This window comes from Bos mutus, chromosome 8, assembly GCF_027580195.1.
Source record: "Bos mutus isolate GX-2022 chromosome 8, NWIPB_WYAK_1.1, whole genome shotgun sequence".
NCBI lineage: Eukaryota > Metazoa > Chordata > Mammalia > Artiodactyla > Bovidae > Bos > Bos mutus.
The window spans coordinates 76,119,325-76,139,169 of NC_091624.1; the positions used below are offsets into that span (position 1 = coordinate 76,119,325).

General features: G+C 38.9%; 1 protein-coding gene across 12 annotated transcripts in view; it reads right to left on the reverse strand.

The window, feature by feature from the left end:
* Nucleotides 1-19,845, reverse strand: part of PTPRD (protein tyrosine phosphatase receptor type D) — a 572,219-nt gene that overhangs the window by 440,079 nt on the left and 112,295 nt on the right. For all 12 annotated transcript variants that reach the window (XM_070375882.1, XM_070375878.1, XM_070375881.1 and 9 more), the window contains exon 2: nt 16,355-16,521. In XM_070375882.1, the coding sequence (XP_070231983.1) occupies nt 16,355-16,418 (64 nt within the window). In that variant the 5' untranslated portion in view covers nt 16,419-16,521. The remainder of the gene's footprint in view (nt 1-16,354; nt 16,522-19,845) is intronic.

Consider the following 19,845-nt stretch of genomic DNA (forward strand, 5'->3'; position numbering starts at 1 on the left):
CTGGACATGCATTCTCAAATGGCAAGAAGAGGCTGGGTGGCTGCTTCCCTCATGAAATCCAGCAGAGACTTTCCGAAGAGCTAAACTGTTGCTTCCATATGAATTTTACTTGACTGGTCACTATGGGAACTGAATTTGCTACCGTTGGCTGCATTCAAGGCTCAGTTTTGGGAAGAGGACAAGAAGCAGGATCTGAGATGAGTAAATATACTTTTCCTGAGCATAGTAAGTGGAAATTTTAGACAATTTTAGATTTAGTTTGTCTATAAAGGCTGAACAAAAAAGTATGGCAACTATGATAACTGTTAGGAGAAACTCAAAAACCATAATACAGTGCATTAGATGCACTGGCAGAGGAGGGAGAGGGTGGAAGAGAAATATACAAAGAAGTGTGCACTTTTCTGGCTACTTTTCCTCTCTAGCTGTTTCCTCTATGACTCATTCCGTACTTACCAAGTTCAATCCATCACAAAATCCTGCAAGTTTTTAATCCTCTTAAATAAATTTTGTATCTGGCCCCTCTTTATCCTATAGCCACAGTCACAGTTCAGACCATCTTGACTCTTATCCTACTTGGCTTTACAGCAACTCACCCTGAAGTTCATCCTCTACACAGCTGTCAGTGACCTACCAAAAATGCAATTTAGACCACATCACTTTCCAGTTTAAAACCTTTCACTGCTTCCCTTATCAGCTGGTAATGCTAAGGTGGGATTAAGAATTAATTGGGAAACATAAAAAAAAAAAAAAACCTATGCTTGGTCCTAAAATTCATATATTTTGATTTAAATGTTCAGTGTCGGCCCTAGACAGCTATATTTTATCCCCAGTGATTATAAAGTATCATCAGGTTGAGAACCACTGATTTATCAGGCAAGCTCCAAGCTCTTTAGCTTTGCTTTAACGCCCTCCGGTATGTTTCTGTCTCTACCATCTCTGTTCACATTCGCTACAAATTCCAACAACAGCCTGCTACTGGCAACACCATATGCACGTGCCTATTACTGCACACAGCCCCCTATGTTGTAATTATCTCTTTATGTCTCTCCCACTATTCAGAGAGCAGTGACTTAGCTCTGTCTTCCTGTTACCTATAAGTTACCTGGGACATAGTGGGCCTAAGTAAGAGTGGCCAAAGTCAGCAGAAAAGATGGATCTCAAAGAGTAGGTAAGATCTGGAATGCCAAAGCTGTTTGGTCAGAAAGGGAGAAAGGGAGAATACTAGCAAAGCTGGAAAAAATGAAAGCACTTTTTGAGTTAAACAAGTTGGTGACTGTGAGTAATGCGTGAAAGCTTCTCTCAGGCCACAGAGAGGAGCCTATTGGCCTGAGTGGGCTTCCCTCATAGCTCAACTGGTAAAGAATCCGCCTGCAATGCAGGAGAGCCAGGTTCAATTCCTGGGTCAGGAAGATCCGCAGGAGAAGGGATAGGCTACCCACTCCAGTATTCTTGGGCTTCTCTTGTGGCTCAGCTAGTAAAGAATCCACCTGCAATGTGGGAGACCTGGGTTAGATCTCTGGATTGGGAAGATCCCCTGGAGAAGGGAAAGGCTACCCACTCTAGTATTCTGGACTGGAGAATCTCATGGACTGTATAGTCCATGGGGTCACAGAGTTGGACACGACTGAGCAACTTACACTTTCAGTGGCCTGAGTAAATACACCAAAGGAAAGAGAGCCAATTTATCCCCTGCCCAATAGTGGTGTCAGATCCATTTGTTAAACTGCAAACTCTCTAGAGGGAACAGATCCCAGAATACAAGCAATTGTTTTATTATAATTATCATAATACCCTTCCTGTTTCCATCTCTCATTCCAAATCAGTACAATTAAAATGCAAAAAGAATTATGTGATTTGCAATTGCTAAATGATCTTTTTATATCCTTTTGCTGATGTAGTCTTGATTATTTCAGAAACAGTAGTTTTCCACAGTGGTTTCTGCCACTTAGTTCAAATGATTCATGCGGTGGGGATCTCATTCTTTCCCTTGAGACTTTACTCCATAGTTGAACAGACTTAACCATTACTCATCGTCCTTATTCAGCCAAGATTTCTGTCTAATCTAATTAGTACTCTTTCTTCATGCAACTCTAAACAATCTCCAATCCTTATGAGAATATGGTTAGGCCCTTCCTACGTTTTCAGAAACTTGTGCCTTCTACTAGCTGCCAGGACAAACTGGCAATAGCTGGTAATTTAAATTTTCCCAAGTAAGTCAGGGATTCCGATTGCAATCAACTGCAAACTGCCCTCTCTCCATGCCCTCTGAAGGCCTTTCCATTTGATGACAGTGTGGATCAAAGTGTTATTTCCAAGCATTGCTGCTGGATCAATGGTGCTTTCTTGTGAAGAGTTTTATTTTGCTTTTGATTTATGAGTGCTGAGATGGTATAGAGGACATCAATACTAGAAGCATCCATGAAGTGATCAAATTCACCATGATATTTCTGCTTTTGCTTGCCTTATGAAACCAGTATCAGGCTTCAATACCCATGATTACAAATCTGTTTCTTTACAGACCGTGTTACAACATTCCCATCAAACATAACACTTACCAACACTTTTTATCCTAAGATGTTCATAGCTCCAAATGTCAGGCTCACAGTGCAATGAAAACTATCCCACAGCTGATAAATTATTCATTTGTCAGGAGTTTACAATCTGAAGTGGCACTAAACAGCCGAGTACCTGAAGCACCCCCCAAAGACATAAAGCACAACAACATGCAAAGCTTATTCTGCATAAATTCTAAAGGTTAAGTGCTATTAAACATCTCTGTTTATCAAGAGACGTGCTCCTTGAACTCATTTATTTTAATTAATCTGCTCCCAATAAACGTTACTAACAAAGTAAAGTGCTAAAAGAGAGTAATCAAACACATCGCTTTCCCCTGGCTAATCCCACCAGGTTAAAACAAAGTTTTCTGCTAATAAATATTCTCTAGTCCCCACTATTTTTAGAGGAGAACTTGTGTGCAAGGTCATGCAAGCAGAGGTCATGACCATGACCCTCAGTCCAAAGCTGGCTCACTGCATGGGTACGTAAATAAAGTCCTACTGTAACACCACGTCTCCCACATATTTATGAATTGTTGCGGTTGTCTTCTTGCTGTAACAGAGAGGTGAATAGTTGTCACAGAGACTGCTTGGCTCACAAAATAAAAAAAGAAAAATGTTTACTATATATATGGTCCTTCACAAAAACCATTCATCGACTTCTAGTCAAAAGGCATGCAAAAATGTGGAAAGGTTTCAGAAGTTTACCACTAGATCGGGCTTTAACTGGTGTATATCAGCACGTTCATCTCCTCAAGAAAGGACTGCCGTTAAACACTTGTTATTTAGAATGCCATCTGTGGTACGGAGCCGGAAGAGAAAAAAGAATAAATGATAGGTCCAAGCTAGTTCCTCAAGCTGGTAGGTGTTTCATTTTGTTGACAATAATCACTAGCCTTCCAGTTACCTATTGCTGTGTTTCAAACCACCTCAAAACTTGCTTAAGGCAAAGATTTCTCTGCCCAGGATTCTGCCTTGCAGGCTTCAGTTGGGTGGTTCTACTCAACTCATTTGAGATCACTCTCATGGCACCAGGAGGAGGCTGGGCTCCAGCTAGAACACCTGGAAGGCCACAAGTGTGCAGACCTTCTGGGCAGTTCTTTCTTTCCATGGGGTCCCTCCAGCTAAACAGCTGGGCATTGTTCTACGATGACTCCAGGCACCACAGAGTGGACATGGAAGCTCCCAGACTGAAAAGGGTTAAGCCCAGGACAAGTACAGCGTCTCTGCTGCAGCACTGTGTAAGTCAAAGCACCTCAAGGAAACAAGCCCAATTCAAGGGGAGGAGAATCTGACTCCACCTTGAGAGGGGCTATAGAATAGTTTGTCCATGATTCCCAACCTACCAGAACATGACTAAGAAGAGGATCACACCATGCTTACGGTGGTTAAAGTCATGCTTAAAGTCAGAACTTACTGCTGACAGTTTCAATTCAAATTGGCAGATGAGAGCAACAAGGAAGCCTAATGATAAGTGAAAATCATTTTATAATAAAATACTAGTTGCACGGATGCAAACATTTCCAAATTGATAGTATTTTTTTTTTAATTCAAACAGGACAGAAGCCTTCATAGTAGTCATTCAATGGTTCTCTAGTTCTTACACAGTGCATAAACTATGGATACGGTGTAATCTTTCCTCCGTGATTCTGAATCCTCACTCTGCTATGAATGAAGTTCCAGCACTACTGCAGTGGAGATGGGCCTCTGAAATCTCCCTTGGTGGTGACACCCCTCTGTCCCCTTGTCCAGGTTTCTGGTCACTAAGCATTTTGTTCTTGTGCCTGCTCTTTTTAATCATTCTGCCTCTTCCACAGACAAAGCATCAAGAGAGCTGAATTTTAGGGCTCTCTCCATTACCTTCTCACCTTTTTGCTCCAGGCAAGTCATCTGTTCTGACCCTTGGTTTCTTTTACCTGAGAAGTGACTGATGCTGAAGCTGAAGCTCCAGTACTCTGGCCACCTGATGCAAAGAACTGACTCATTGGAAAAGATCCTGATGCTAGGAAAGACTGAAGGCAGGAGGAGAAGGGGATGATAGAGGATGAGGTGGTTGGATGGCATCACGGACTCAATGGACATGAGTCTGAGCAAGCTCCAGGAGTTGGTGATGGACAGGGAAGCCAGGCATGCTGCAGTCCATGGGGTCGCAAAGAGTCGGACATGGCTGCACGACTCGACTGAACTGAACTGAACTGCGGATGATAAAAGGTATCCTCCCTACTCCTAGAGTATTCAGGAATGAGGTAAGATATAAAATGTTTAAAAATTATACAAGGGTATGGTATTTTCATGATCAATGCTATGAGATAAAGTGGATTTTATTACTAAAACAAAGTAAAATAAAAATATTAACAAAAATAATACACTATAAAGAAACTTGTTGATGTAGTAACAATGGCTAATATTTAGTGCCTACTATGTGTAAGGTATAGTTCTAAGCACCTTACATTGGTTCATATTCACAGCAATCCTGTAATTATCATGCAATACTCTAGACAACAAATTGAGACATAAAGAAATTAGGCAATCAGTTCCTGGTTATACAGACATTAAACAGAAATCACATTTAGCTTTATCAGTTTGCATAGCTGATTTCAAGATCTTACAAAATGCCTAACATATTTCTGACAAAATTTCCCCCTTCTGTTAGAAGGGCAGAATCTCCCTCTTCTAGTCTCTGCACCAGCATTCTGTACCAGAAAAGTGAAAAGTATTAGTCCTTCAGTCATGCCCAACTCTTTGCAACCCCATGGACTGTAGCCCCCCAGGCTCCTCTGTCCATGGGATTCTCTAGGCAAGAATACTGGAGTGGGTTGCCATCTTCCCAATCCAGGTGTTGAACGTGAGTCTCCTGTATTGCAAGCGGATTCCTTAGTCTTAGCCACCAAGGAAGCCCATCCTGCACCAGCACTTACACATTATTAGTGTTCTTAACCAAGGGTTTCTTTGCCCCTCAGGGAACATTTAGCAATATCTGAAGACTTCTGGTTGTCACAACTGGGGGCTAGAATGTTACTGGGAATAAGCCAGGGATGTTGCTACACATTCTACAATACTCAGAGCAAACCCCACCCAACACAAAGAATTACCCAGCCCAAAAGGTCAACAGTGTTAAGCTTGACAAACTCCAGGCTACACTGATGGCACAAATATAGCCAGAAGAGATTTAACTGAGTTCAGCATATAAGTTATAAAACAAATCTAAGACAAGGATGCTTTTTTTATTATGCTTTTTTTGTTGCTGTTCAAGGTATTGCTCATTCCTTGAGCTGAAAATCATCTCAGCTAGGAGAAAATGCAAGACAATTGATTTCTACATACATCAGGCAGGTTGGTTTCTACAATGGGATAAAGATGAACCTTTACTGAATACCTGCCATGCATCAGGTACTCACAGCACTTCGCATAAAGGATTTCATTTGAATCTCACAGCAACTTATAAGAGCTATGAGCATTCCCAAATGGTCAGAAGAATTGAGAAAACTGTTTAAGGTAAGCAGAGGAACCAGAATTTAAGCCAAATCTGGTTGCTAACCCTGCGTACTATTTTACAGAAAACATATTTAACTTATAGTTTAATAATCCTTAATTTATTATCCTATAACTCCCCTGGGCTTAAACCTAAATCCAATGTGTTAAATCACATAAGCAATAGATTTCCTCCAAGCAAAAGAAGTTTACCAGGAAAAAGTTAATTAAAATTATTTCATCTACATAGAGGACACACTTTCCCTACAGGAATCACTTAGGAATCCCATTGCTGTGTGGTGGTGGTGTAGTTGCTAAGACGTGTCCAACTCTTGTGAGCCCATGGGCTGCAGCCCACCAGACTTCTCTGTCCATAGATTTTCCAGGCAAGAATACTGGAGTGGGTTGCCATTTGCTTCTCCAGGGGATCTTCCCAGCCTAGGGATTGAACCCAGGTCTCCTGCACTGTAGGCAGATTCTTTACCAAATGAACACCAGGGTTCTTAACTAAATGGAACCATATAGATGAAAGGCCTATAGAATCTCCCTTTTTCCCTGCAAAGGTATGCTGGCCATCACTTTCCAATAAAAAAAAGCTCTGTTTTCATATGTACCTCCTTAGTCCTCTCCAGCTCTGGATATTGATGGAGTGTAGACTTCACTGCATATTTCCAATGCAGAAATATCTTCTGCTTCAAAAGAAAAACAAATTATGCCAGAGCTAAAGAGTTTAAAGCAGATTATTTTTGCTCTTGTTAACCAAAGGTTTTAGTGTCCAAAGTCTACATGGATGGTACAAAGGAAATTTCATTCGAGGAGCTTAGAAAATGAATTTAGAACCTAATCAGAGATTGCACCAACCCTTCAATGAACTATTTGAGAAAAAAACATTTACTTTGTCCAGTAGAGGACAGTGTGCCCAACTAAGGTTTCATAGATAGATATCCCAAGAACACATGCGTTTCCCACATACTGGAGCAATCCAACACCTTTTAAGGCCCGCAGGGCCACATGGTCTAGCCCCACCCCGCTCTCCTGCCTTCCCACCCACTGTGCCTCAGACCCTTGGGCCTTATTTTGTCCTTTGAACACAGGAGGCTTCTTTCCTTCAGGCTTTTGTGAATCACTGTTCTATTTGCCTGGATGCCTTGAACTCTACTTTTTCACAGCTGGTGGCTCCCCATCACTCAGCTTAAGTGTTGTCTCTCACTAGGCAACACCTTCCTTGACAGAAAATGAAGAAATGCCCAGTCCCCTCCTCTAATACCCCCCTTACTTTCACAGCATATCACCCTGTTTCATTATCTCTGCTGCATTTGTAACTATCAAAGTCACACTGTTCTTTTATCTCTGGTTCACAACCTTGTGCTGCATGCTTCTCTCCTCCCTCCCCAGCTAGAATGTAAATTCTGTGATAACAAGAACCAGGATATGGCTTGTTTGGGGCACACAGTAGGCATTTACTGAATTAAACATTAATTTTCAACTAAACATTGTGATTTAAATTTACTTTTAAAGGATACACAACGACATTAAAGAGGTGCTCTTTGTAATGACCTAAAATCACTACAGCTGAAAACAATGAATGCCTTCCCTTAGTCTATTTTTTTAATAGCTAGTACTTTTATTAATAGGTGGTTGCAGTAACATTTTTGAATATCAAGTTGTAAACTTTTGTTACCAATTAAAATGAGGTTCACAAAAATCTTAACTTGACCAGATATAAAACAATTTAAAAATCTTTAAAGGTGTACTGAGGGAAAAAACAGGCTCTTTTCAAAACATGGTTGTCATTACCAAAAATATCTGTCTTTAGGTAAAAATAAAAAGTCCCATGATGCATAAATAATACAGATAGTTCTAACGATCTGGTCAATGGTATGCAGAACTTAAGGTCTGCAATTTTTTGTGGTAAACAAACAACCACAATTTATTTTTTTCTCACTCCTTTATGAAGTGAAGTGAAATGAAAGTCGCTCAGTCATGTTCGACTCTGCGGCCCCATGGACTATACAGTCCAGGGAATTCTATAGGCCAGAATACTGGAATGGGTAGGTGTTCCCTTATCCAGGGGATCTTCCCAACCCAGGGATCGAACCCAGGTCTCCTGCATTGCAGACGGATTCTTTAACAGCTGAGCCACAGGGAAGCAATTCAGCAAAAACAACAAACAAAGGAAAAACTAAGAGAGAAAATAAACTACTGGAATGTATTTAACCAGCTCCTTTTACTTCCCGCACTTATAGCCCAAAAGTAACGTATTATGCACTACTTTTTAAATATGAAAATATAAGTACTTAGTGTATTTTAATGTCACATTCAACAACTGTAGTATAAAAGAACTGTCAGAACACTATGCTGTGACTATACAAAACCCACCACATATTGTAAAGTGAATTTAAAAACTTCGTTAGAGAACAAACGCTAAATTGAAATACCTTTTCTAGTAAGGTTTTAAAGTTCATTCACAGTTTTAAACTAATTCTGGATTCCAAGGTACTTTTTTTTTTGACAAATACATGAATATTTATTTATTACAAATACATGAAATTTATTAAGTTTATAATAAAATTGTCTGAACAACCAAAAAGAGAAATTATAAGTATGAGCAATAATGTATTTCGGGGAAAAAGGACATGCTAAAAATAAAGAATTACATGTCCCTCATTATCATAATTCTGAGTGAAAGAAAAAAGCTAATCTGTTGTTGGTTCAAGTTTTAGGAGAATGTATCTCAGTAAAATCAAATTTTTTTTTTTTTTTTTTCAGTTTCAAGGCCATCTGGTCTTCCTAACTGCCATCACTCTTCTCTCCTGCTTCCCATCTTTTAACCTTCAACAAGACTCTTAAAAGACCTCGAGGACATTTTTGTTGGCCTGGCTCCAAAAGACTTTTCCATCCCTGCTACCACCACACTGCTGTTTTTTCACACTTCTTTCTGTTACTCTTCCAGCTGTCTTTGGAATAAAACCCCAGATACTGAACAAGTTCTAAAGCCTCGCATTAGATAGCCCTGCTTACTTGTACACTCTCACTGGATTACTTCCTCCTTCTCACCACCTGGGATCCAGTTACATCCATTCTTTCAAGTCCCCAGAATATAGTAGGTCGTCCCTGTCTTGCCGTATAAAAGTTTCTCGAACTTTAACAGCTCTTGCAGGTGTAGTTTAGTTAACTTCTATTCATCCATCAAGTGCTAACTCAAAAAGCATTCCCTCAGAGCTATGCATTTGATCTTCTTTAATAGAACTACACCTTTAAAAAAAAAATTGATGTGAAAACTAGTAAAACCTGTAGTTAATAGTCTTGTGCTAATATTGACTTTCTGATTTTGATAATGTACTGCAATTATGTAACACATCATTATTGGGGAAATACGCGTGAAGTCTACACGGAAAATGCTGTACAATTTTAATTTCTTTCAAGTCTAAAATTATTTCACAATAAGCAAAAAAGTAAATCACTGCTTCAGAAACCTTTTTATTACTCTTCTGAATAGCTGAGACACTAACCTCCTTATTTTCTTCCCTCATAACATTTATCACCAAACATATAAAAGTTTTGAGATTAATCATCCCTCTATGGGGTAAGGATCCTATTCCTTTACCTCATCACTGTTTAGCCAGTAGTTACCTCAATACTTGACACAGGAAATATGTCCAATAAATAATTATTAAAGGGAGTATTAAGTACATGAATGTACCAATCAGTCAATGCCCATTGGTGGCAAAACTGTATATATAATGATATATATTTACAGTTTCAAAAGATATTGCTCAAATTATGATGTTAATGGGATCATCAATGTCCTAAATATTGACCTAAATGTTTAGATCTACATACATATGATTCTAATTTGGAAATGATGCAAATCAATGAGAAAAAAGCACAACAGCAACTAACATTTAGTGAATATTTAATCCTATTCTTCAAAATACTTTATAAACAGTTCTCTATTTAATCCTTATGATATCCATATCGAATGTATGCCACTTTTCATCTTCATTTTACAGATATGAAAATGGCCTACAGACTTGTAACTTGCACATGGTCAGAACACTTATACAGCAGAGGCAAGATTTGAACACAGGGCTTCCCTTGGGGCTCAGCTTGTAAAGAATCTGCCTGCAGTGCGGGAGACCTGGGTTCAATCCCTGAATTGGGAAGATCCCCTGGAGAAGGGAAAGGCTACCTACTCCAGTATTCTGGCCTAGAGAATTCCATGGACTGTATAGTCCATAGGGTCGCAAAGAGTTGGACATGACTGAGCAACTAAGCACATTCGGCTTCCAAGTCTATATTCTTAAGTATGACTCCTGCCTAGAGATAAAGCCTGGGAGCGCTGCTTGAGAGAGTTTTGAAAAGTGAGCCATGAAATCTAAAGGAAGATTACAAGTTGATGTGGAACCACACTTCTTTAAATCTTTGTATCCCCACCATTATACACAAAGTTTTCCATGGAGTACATGCTCACTCGCTAGTGCTCTCTCTCTCTCTCTCACACACACACACACACACTGCATCACAAATGAATAAATAAATCTAAAGCAAGCTAAGGAAAAGAGAAAAAGCAAAATTATAGGTAAGAGAATCAATTTCCACCCAAGCACCAGTACTATTAATTCTTTATTTCCAGATGGACACTGGTTGGGAATTCTCTGAATTTACTAAAGCAGGACAACAAAGGCAGAAGAGTGGAGGCTCCCAAACAGATCAAACTTATTTGAAATGAATCAGGTAAATAGTAACTATGTGAGGAAAATTAAAGAAACTAAGAATGTCCTGGGAAAGAAATTAAGGAATCACAGAACAGTATAGTCAAATATCACCAGGCTATGAGCAGTAACAAAGCAATTCACAAATATTTCAGATATTGTTCCATCTGTCAAGCTTAAGGGCCTCATCACAAGTAGAGATCAGAGATAACAAATATGTTGTATCTTGGACTAAAAATAAAGCAAGTCCCTTTATACACAATAAAATGCTTTGAAGTATACACATTTGTTGATTGTGTGACATATTCTTAACCTTACTAGATAGGTACAGCTCTGCTGGGAGCAATTAATTGAGAAAGCTACAGAAAACTCTGCAAAGGATAAGTGAAATAGTTGGAATACTTTTCTTGCTGCAGACAGCTGGATGGTGCTAATTTAGCTACTTTACCGTGAGGGGAGGAAGGAGGCAGCAGTAAGGTTTTTTGTATTTTGCCACACCTCTGCAAATTCAGAGAAAAGGAAAACAAGGAAGGCATTGATAAGCATGGAAAATGAACTGGCTTTCTTCCTGCTTTCCTCAATGAGCATGTCTATTCTAACTGGCCCAAGGAACCAGTACACTTTTTATTCAGGTGACACACACCAAAGGGAATCTAACCAGAGAGCTGTGCTAAGCAGCAGTTTACCTTTTGTTTTTCAAAGAGCTTTACTGGAATATGATTGACAGACATACAGATCACCCATTCAAAATGTCCTACTTCAATGGTATTTTGTACCTGTATATCCAATTAGTATCAGCACCCCAATCTAATTTTAGAACATTTTCATCATCCCTAGCAATTAATACATTTTAATAGATGGTTAAATGGTTTGTGATCTAAATACATAAATACATGCAAGCATATATACATATATCATACATGCCTAAACACTCATAATCCAAAATAAAAACTAAAGAACATTTCTGATGAGCTATGAATGCTCTCAGTGAAATGGCCCTGTCTACTGGAAGGAACACATTTTGATGACAGAAAAAAGACAGTCTTTCCATTCCTAACTTCATTTTGGTGATCTAACGACTTGAGTTAGGTTTCTTTGCAGAAGTAATTTCTGTAAAATACAAAAGGAATCATTTGCCCTGCCCTTCAAACTCATCATTTTCCTGTTTTTTAGTTTTCTTCCTGAAGAATAATTTCTGGCCATATCAAAAGCCACTTACTCTCTTCATTACTATGTTTACTTCCATCTCGAACTTTCCGGACCAGGGGCCCATATATTCCCGTATTTGGTTATAGTAAATATCTCCAGCTCCTCCTTCTGAGCAACTCAAGAAAATTCATTACAGGAAGCAACAAAACAGGAAGATGGAAACACTTTCCATTAGCCATTAGACCCAAGTCAAATTAATTTTAAATTGGTAATATCTTAAGCTTGAAAAAGCAGATATGCTTCAAATTTTTCCCTCTTGATCTTCAGATTAACTCCTGGAACAGAGTTTATAAGAGTCACCTATGTATAGGATTTTTTTTTTTTTTTAAAGAGAGGCAAGCTGGGGACTTTTAACACACTGCAGGAAAATCTGGTTTATCAATCATCCAAATTTTTATAATCTGTAGATCAAATTTAAATAATTTTAGCACGGTACCTAAACACAAGTGCTCAATGAAAACTGTTAGCTGAATGTTTTTCAATAATAGATAACACATTAAATATCTACTGTGTGTTATCTGCTGATCTGTGTTTTACATTAATTCATTTCATCCTCAATAAACCCAAGAGAAGGCACTAGTCTATGCCATCACCATCATCACTCATCATCCACATTTTTAAGATAGGAAACTGAGGCAAAGAGTACGAGGCATCATGCTCCAGGTTACAAAAGGACAGGCAGAATTTAAAACCAGACTCTGGTTTCAGAGCTTACTTTATTGAGTACCACCCTATGCTCCCCATCAGAAAACAAGCAAGTTGGTCATCTTACAATAACGATGTCAGTCTATTCTCTAATGCCAAAGAAATAATGCAGTTACACTGGACAGAGAGATATACTACCAGAGGGGGGATAAAAGAAACCTAGTCGCTTTCACATAGAACAGAAGTACTGCAAGTTGATGGGGACTACAGGGAGGTTCATTAACAGCAAGAAGGAACATGAGGGTGTGTTCACCATCTGAGACAGCAAACAGGCAAAAAGCAGCAGGAAAAAGATGAACTAAACCATTTTAGGAATTCATCTGTCGACAGTTGTGTTTGTAATAAAGATCCAGTAACACTCATGTCCAATGACAGTGGCCAAAAAGCATAAACTCAGGTCTAGAATGTAAATGATTTCATTGTAGTGAAACCAATTTTATAAAAGAAGATTTAACAGCAGATTCTTGGTCTGCACTTAGTTCAAAAAACAAACAAAATGGTAAATAACAAACTAATACTAAATAAAATTATCAGAAACTATTATGCAAACTGAGCCAACAGAAAGATATTTACCCTAGGATTATATTAATATAATATATTCTAAATTCTTCTAGAATTTGCATGCATATTGACACCAAATTGATCTCAGTCAAACCACGACAGAAAACTGGTCAGCCTGGCATGCGGAAGGGCTACTCCTAATACTGAGAGAGAACTCCCACTTGACTCTTCCCTGAGACCACAGCTCTACCATGTGTGTGTGCGTTCAAGAAGGAATAAGCGACAACATTTCAAGTGTTACACACCTAGGACAAAAAGAAATAGGATCCATGTACACATGTAGTCTTTAAAAATAATAGTGGAGATTGATCAGGCACTTTAAATAGGCACTGCAAAAACACAGAGTTGGACACAACTGAGGTGACTTAGCAGCAGCAGCAGCAGCAAAAACTATAAATTTCTGTTAAAGGGATATTTTCACAACATTTCAATCTGGGTTTGAACCAAGGCTCATGAGAGCTCTTCTACTAAATGCAACATCACACCAGCACTTTGCTATGGTGTTCCACACAATAGATTATAAGCCTAACTTCATGGCTCTTTGGAATTAATCATTTCTAAAGGGAGGGAGTTGTACACATAGAGTTAACAGAGTTCACCAGAATGGCTTCTTTCCACTCCCAACCTATCATATCATCCCTTCTTCAAAAGAGAATAATATTAAAAAAAATTATTCCATAGTAAATGAATGGCTTTGACAAGCTACTATTAAATTTTGAAATATAACTCCCAATCCCTTGTACAAATATAAAATACAGCTAGGAAAGAGGGAAAAAATATAGCTAGATATTCTAAAGAAATCACAGAGAAACAAATCAGTCTCCCAGGTAATACAAGCCTGAGAAATATCATCTTTATATGATGGTGAAGAATCAATTTTTTCTTCATTATAACTTCTATCTTTATTTTTTTCAGTGTTTTAAGTGATGCTAATGGCACAATTTAATGGCTTACAGTCTAAATCCTATTTTATCCATTGTTCTTTAAACATTCTTAGTGACTAAAATTATATCTCAGGCTCTATATGTGTTTACATGCACCATGAATATCCTCCAGTAGATTACTAGGGGATGTTCTTTCTTTTACAATGTATCTAAAAAGAAAAAGAAAAGCCATGCATGTCTGATTCTTCATGTATTTCCCCAGGAATACTCAGGTTACACATGCTGTTCAACAATGGCAAAAGAATGTATTAAAGGGAAAATATCCTCAAGTAAGGTTGAGGAGACACAAAACACTAAACAAAATCAATTTGGCAAAGAAGCCTGCCCCTCCTTGTAGTGCAAAAGGACAAGTGAGAGAGAAAGGATTATTTTCCAGATTACATCTTGAGGTTGAAAACTGGTATCACATAAATATACAACATGGTGAATATCTTAATTTAACTAATAACCACTTACTCAGGCCTTTGTTATTTCTTGCTTAAGACTCTACTGGATAAGAAATGTGAGGGAAGAGTGGAAGAGAAAGAGAAGAGGTAGAACAAGAGGAGGAATAGTAGACTGTCTTTAAAAGATAATTTTAAATTTTAAAAGTATGTGTTCTTCAATGCTTGGTATCTGTCTGCCACTTTTCACCAGAGAATTAAGCAAAAGCAAACTTTTCAGTAGAAGAATATGCTTACTTATCTAGAATGATAACTTCACGGATATATGATAATTAGGTGTAGTAACTTTAAGAAAATCTCTGAGATATGACATTAAAGTGACTTCCCATGGTCTTAATGTTTTTGCCAAAAATTAACAACTGTAGAACAACTTATTTTTTCACTCTAGCCACAACAGAGAAATAAATCCATATGCCTTATTTCTTTAATACACTAAATTTAGATTTCAATGTTAAAATAGGTTTTGACATAAACGGCTTTAAAATAACACAAGCGTCTTTCACTTGGGTCTTTTCCCAGTTAATTATTTGTTGGCATTGTAGTAGAAATTCCTTGGCTTCACCTTAAACCAGCACTCCCAAGTGCTAATTAGGAGACTATATACATTATTAACCAGAGAATGTTGTGCCTAAAACATGTATGTTCCATATGTATCCTATTGTTAACAATATTCCTTTCACTCCTGGAAAGCTCTCTTTAAAAACTAGAGCCCCTATTTAAACAAAGAAATTGGCTGCTATTGAGGAAATTCTTGTTGAAATGCAATTCATAGGTAAGGGCCAACAAGACACCGGATCGCTGTCTTTGAAACATCTTTAACATGAATCAAGTTCAATCTGAAATAGTCGGTGTAAGTAAAAGTTAACGACTACAGATATTACACACTTTGATAGTACCAAGGGGCCTCCAAAGAGAATGGTCAACTCTTTTAAGAGCTAAACCACTACCAAGAACCAGACATGTCAGTGAATGCAAGCCAGACATGCCTTTTTCCAGTACTGTCTCTTCCCAAAAGCCAAAGGACAGATGGAGAAAGAAACATAAATAAACAAGGTAGGTCTAATGACTTCTGAATTACAAAGGAGATATGATCGTCTCATTAACTGGCAGGTTAATTGACCACAATCTCGACTTCACAAATTGAGTCCCATAATCCAAACTCTGGTGTCTGTATGCCACAGAATTCTCCTCACACTTCCACACTCTTCATCCAGCCACAAAGTTGTCAGTTCTGCTTGATTTGTTTGAATACTGTACTCCACGACAGCTGTCGGAAACGGTACGTTAGAACAGCTGCTATGACAGCTACAAGGGCTTGGAAGTTTAATTGGGCTCAATGTGACACTGTGCATTTTTCTAAACATAGAAATAGCCACAAAACTAAAGAAATTTCTAATGGGTCTGAGCAATGTTTACTTATTGGCACCAACAACTGGTTAACCCCAGTTGGTGTTCTATCATTGGTCTCATAGTGTCTTTTGCCACTGGGCTGGTAAGAGTACCAAAAAAAAGCCAAAACAGTAGGAGCAGTTAGATGCACAAGAAAAAGGGCATTAAGCAAGAGAGGAAATGGTAAGGAAGTCACATCAATAATCTCTCTGAAAGGCTGGCTGGTAGCCAAGGAGGATCCCACAGTGTCTCAGGATTTACTTCCAAAGGAAACATATTCAGCAGCCCTGAGCATGGTGCCAACTGCAAACAAAACCACTCATTATGGTCCCAGCCCCCCAGGGAAAGGGAGGATGGCTTACTCTCAGCATCCGCGTGGAGGAAGAAGGCAAGGAGCAGCAGCAATGGCCTGGCTATGTGCACCATCCTGCAGCTTGGCACCAGCACACACTGGCAGCTTGGAATCACTGCCTCAGAAGCCGCAGCAAGTCAGGCTGATCTGAAATTTCAGCTGGAACACTTTCAGAGCCTGTGAGGGGAGTGGTAGAAGAAAGGGAAGAAAGACAAAAGACACTTAGACTCCTCGCTCTTTTCACCTTGTCCCATCACAACCACCAGGAGAGATGCAAACCACTGTATATACAGCCCATAAACTGTAACCGCGATGCCTTTGTATTAGCAAACAAACAACCTGGTTTGTGAAATGAGGCAGCCCAAGCTTATCTTATTCCCATGTTGAGGTCATCTTGAAGCCAACCATTTTGAATTTCACTCTCTGCTCAGGCCACCTTTTGGGCAATGCTTTATGAGAAGAAACTGTCACTTCTTAGGAAATATTACATGAATACATCGGTGGAAGAAAGCACATCAATGCTATGTGTAAGATTTAAGAGACGCTCCACTGTGCAGGATAAAAGTCTATTATTGGCAGAATAACGGAAGTTGCTTTCTTGGCACCAGGTGAAATGACAGTGTTAATTCAACTTCTCCAGCTAAACAGTAGAGGTTAGAATGTTTTACACCAGCACATTTGGCTTCTTCCCTAAAGACACATCACATCTAGGTCTAGTTTGGCTTCAATAAGTCAAAACAATAGCTAGCATAAGCCACTTTGATTTAACAGGATGTTTATATGCCTCCTGGGCAAGGGCTTAGTTTTCTCAATCTTCTATGCAAAATCAATAAGCCACAGACTGCTTTTACAGAGCCTACTCGAGATACACATCTCGAGATGAGCCTACAGAGCATCTCGAGATACACAAATGAGTCAGATTCCACCCTCTGTGATTTTCCAGTTTAGGAGGGAAAATAACCCAGGTACATTGAATGATGAGTACAAGTTAATAAGTGACTAGTGCCAGGGAGGAAAGCCAAATAATGCCACGGAATACAGGGAGCAGGATGATATCATGGAAAAAAGCAGTGTCTTCAATTAGACCCTGGAGTACTGGCAGGATTTTACCAAAAGAAAGGCAAGGCATTCCAGGAATTCTAAGAAAAAAGCAGGGCAGTGAAAAAGGAACTCTGGCAAAGGTGAGTCACCTGACTGGCCTAGATGAGGACTTCCCAAATATCTATATGCATCAGAAGCACCTGGCATGCTTACACCAAGGCACCCTCCCACCAGAGTTTGTGAATCAGTAGGTCTGTGGTGGGGGTCCAAAAACCTGCATTTCTAACGAGTTTTTGAAAGATGTTGAAGCAGCTGATCCCAGGTCCACACTGACACTACAGGATAGGTGTGATGGATCCACTAGGAAACCAAAAGAGGATGAGGCAAAACACAATGGCTCAGGATTAAAAAATAACAGATCATGGAGAGCCTTGGATACCAACCAAAGTCAACCAGCCTTTTTGCAGCAAACCACAAAGGGGATTATTTAATGTTTTGGAGAAGAACAATATAGAATGAAGCTTTGGAAAGATTAAGTGACAGCTGAATGTGGGATGATTTACAGAACACTATTATCAGGAGTCGCAACTAAGAAGTAACACAGACCATAAGAGTGATGGTGGTCCTGTTGGGAATAGAAAAAATGGAAGTGATGACTGACTGGCTCCAAGCAACAATTTGAAGTATGGCTCTTTAGGTGATAAATAATAGTTCCTACAGAACCTTCAGTAAATTGAGCACAACATTTTATACACAGTAGGCTCTTAATAAAGAAAGAAGGCATTTTTAACGTTATTGCTTTCTCTTTCACTGTGAGAGCAACTTAAGAAAGACAATCAGGATGTGTTTGCCCATGAAACAGTATACCTCTAATTTTTGCATGTTGGATTAGGTGGAAACTTCCAACAAAATACTAGAGCTACCCAGAAATACCCTAAAAACTTAAAATAACTTGTACTTTAAAAAAGAATTGCAATACAGATACTATAGTGTGTCTTTTATGAAATTGAGCATGAGAATAAAATTTTTTCCAAAAAGATACTTTTTCGGTGCTATACATGAATGGTAGGAATGCAAGAAATACAAAACTAAAAGGAAAGGAGTGAATCATTCTAAGTACCATTCCACTAGCCTTTTTTTTTTCTTTTCAACAGATTTGTGGGTGGCATGAAGAATCAAATTGTACATTGAAATGCACATACTTGAAACCAAAAGCTAGCCAGCTGCTCCAAATCAGCTATTGTTATCAATCTCATTTGGAAAACAACTTATCAAGCAGTTCACAGCTATCAAATGTTAAAATCCTCCAAACTTCATAGTCGAAGTGCTAAAGGAAATCAGCTCTTCCCCTGCCCCGCTTTCACCACTCCCATCCTCACGCCAGCATTTCAAATGACGGCAAGTCCAGGAGACATCAGTGCTGTCAGACTCAATTTGTGTCTGTGCGAGCGTATCAGAGCCAACTGCTACATAATGCCTCCGTGCAACCTCAGAGATGGAGATGGATGAAAGGCTCTCTCAGCAAAGAGGTGATTTGGTTTTCCCCCTGCTCGACTAAAGGGACATAAGACGACTAAATTCTTCCCAATGAAACTACAAATGTTACCTCTGGACTTGACACAGTGATAGGATCTAGAAATAGACGCAGATATGAACATACCTATTTTCACTTAAATAGGCTATGCCCTTGGCCGAGATATGACAAGAGGAGATCAGAGGTGTGAAGATAAAACCAGTTCTAGAGGTTCATTCTGGCCAATCTCTCTTCTGTATCTTGTTTATAACAGAAACTTTGCCAAAAGGAAAATGCTGGCTTGTGTATCAGTAAGATGGGATTTAAATTTTGGTACAAAAATGGGCAAAAGATCTTTCCTATTTTAGATTTTTTTTTTAATGTGGGCCCTTCTTAAAGTCTTTATTGAATTTGTTACAGTATCACTTGTGATTTTTTTTTTCTTGGCACGGAGGCTAAAATGTGGGATCTTAGCTCCCCAACCAGGGATCAAACCCCCACCAGAAGGCAAAGCCTTAACCAGTGGACCCCCAGGGAAGTACTTGGACAAGAGATTTTTAAGAAAACATTTTCAGTGTAAATAATGCAGATGAATCAGTGTTACAAGTACTTTCAATTAGCCTAAAGAAAGTGTAGCCAAGAACTCTGCAATAAAAACAGCAAGAAAGGGGGGTGGGAGATACTAAAAGTACCATGGTCTAGTTTACTTCACAAATTATTCTGCACCTGTCCAACAGCCCTCAGCAGAGGCTAACTCTGTGATTTTTAAGTACCTGCCCTTTGTGTCTTTTATTAACTGGGAAAGGCAGATAAAACTGAACCATCTAGATGAGCTGAATATAAAATTAAAAATATTTAAAACTCCCTGGTTTCTTACCGCTCACAGCACAAAGACGTTAGCAATAATTTTGCTGATTTCCATTTTCTTTTCTATTATGTACATGTGT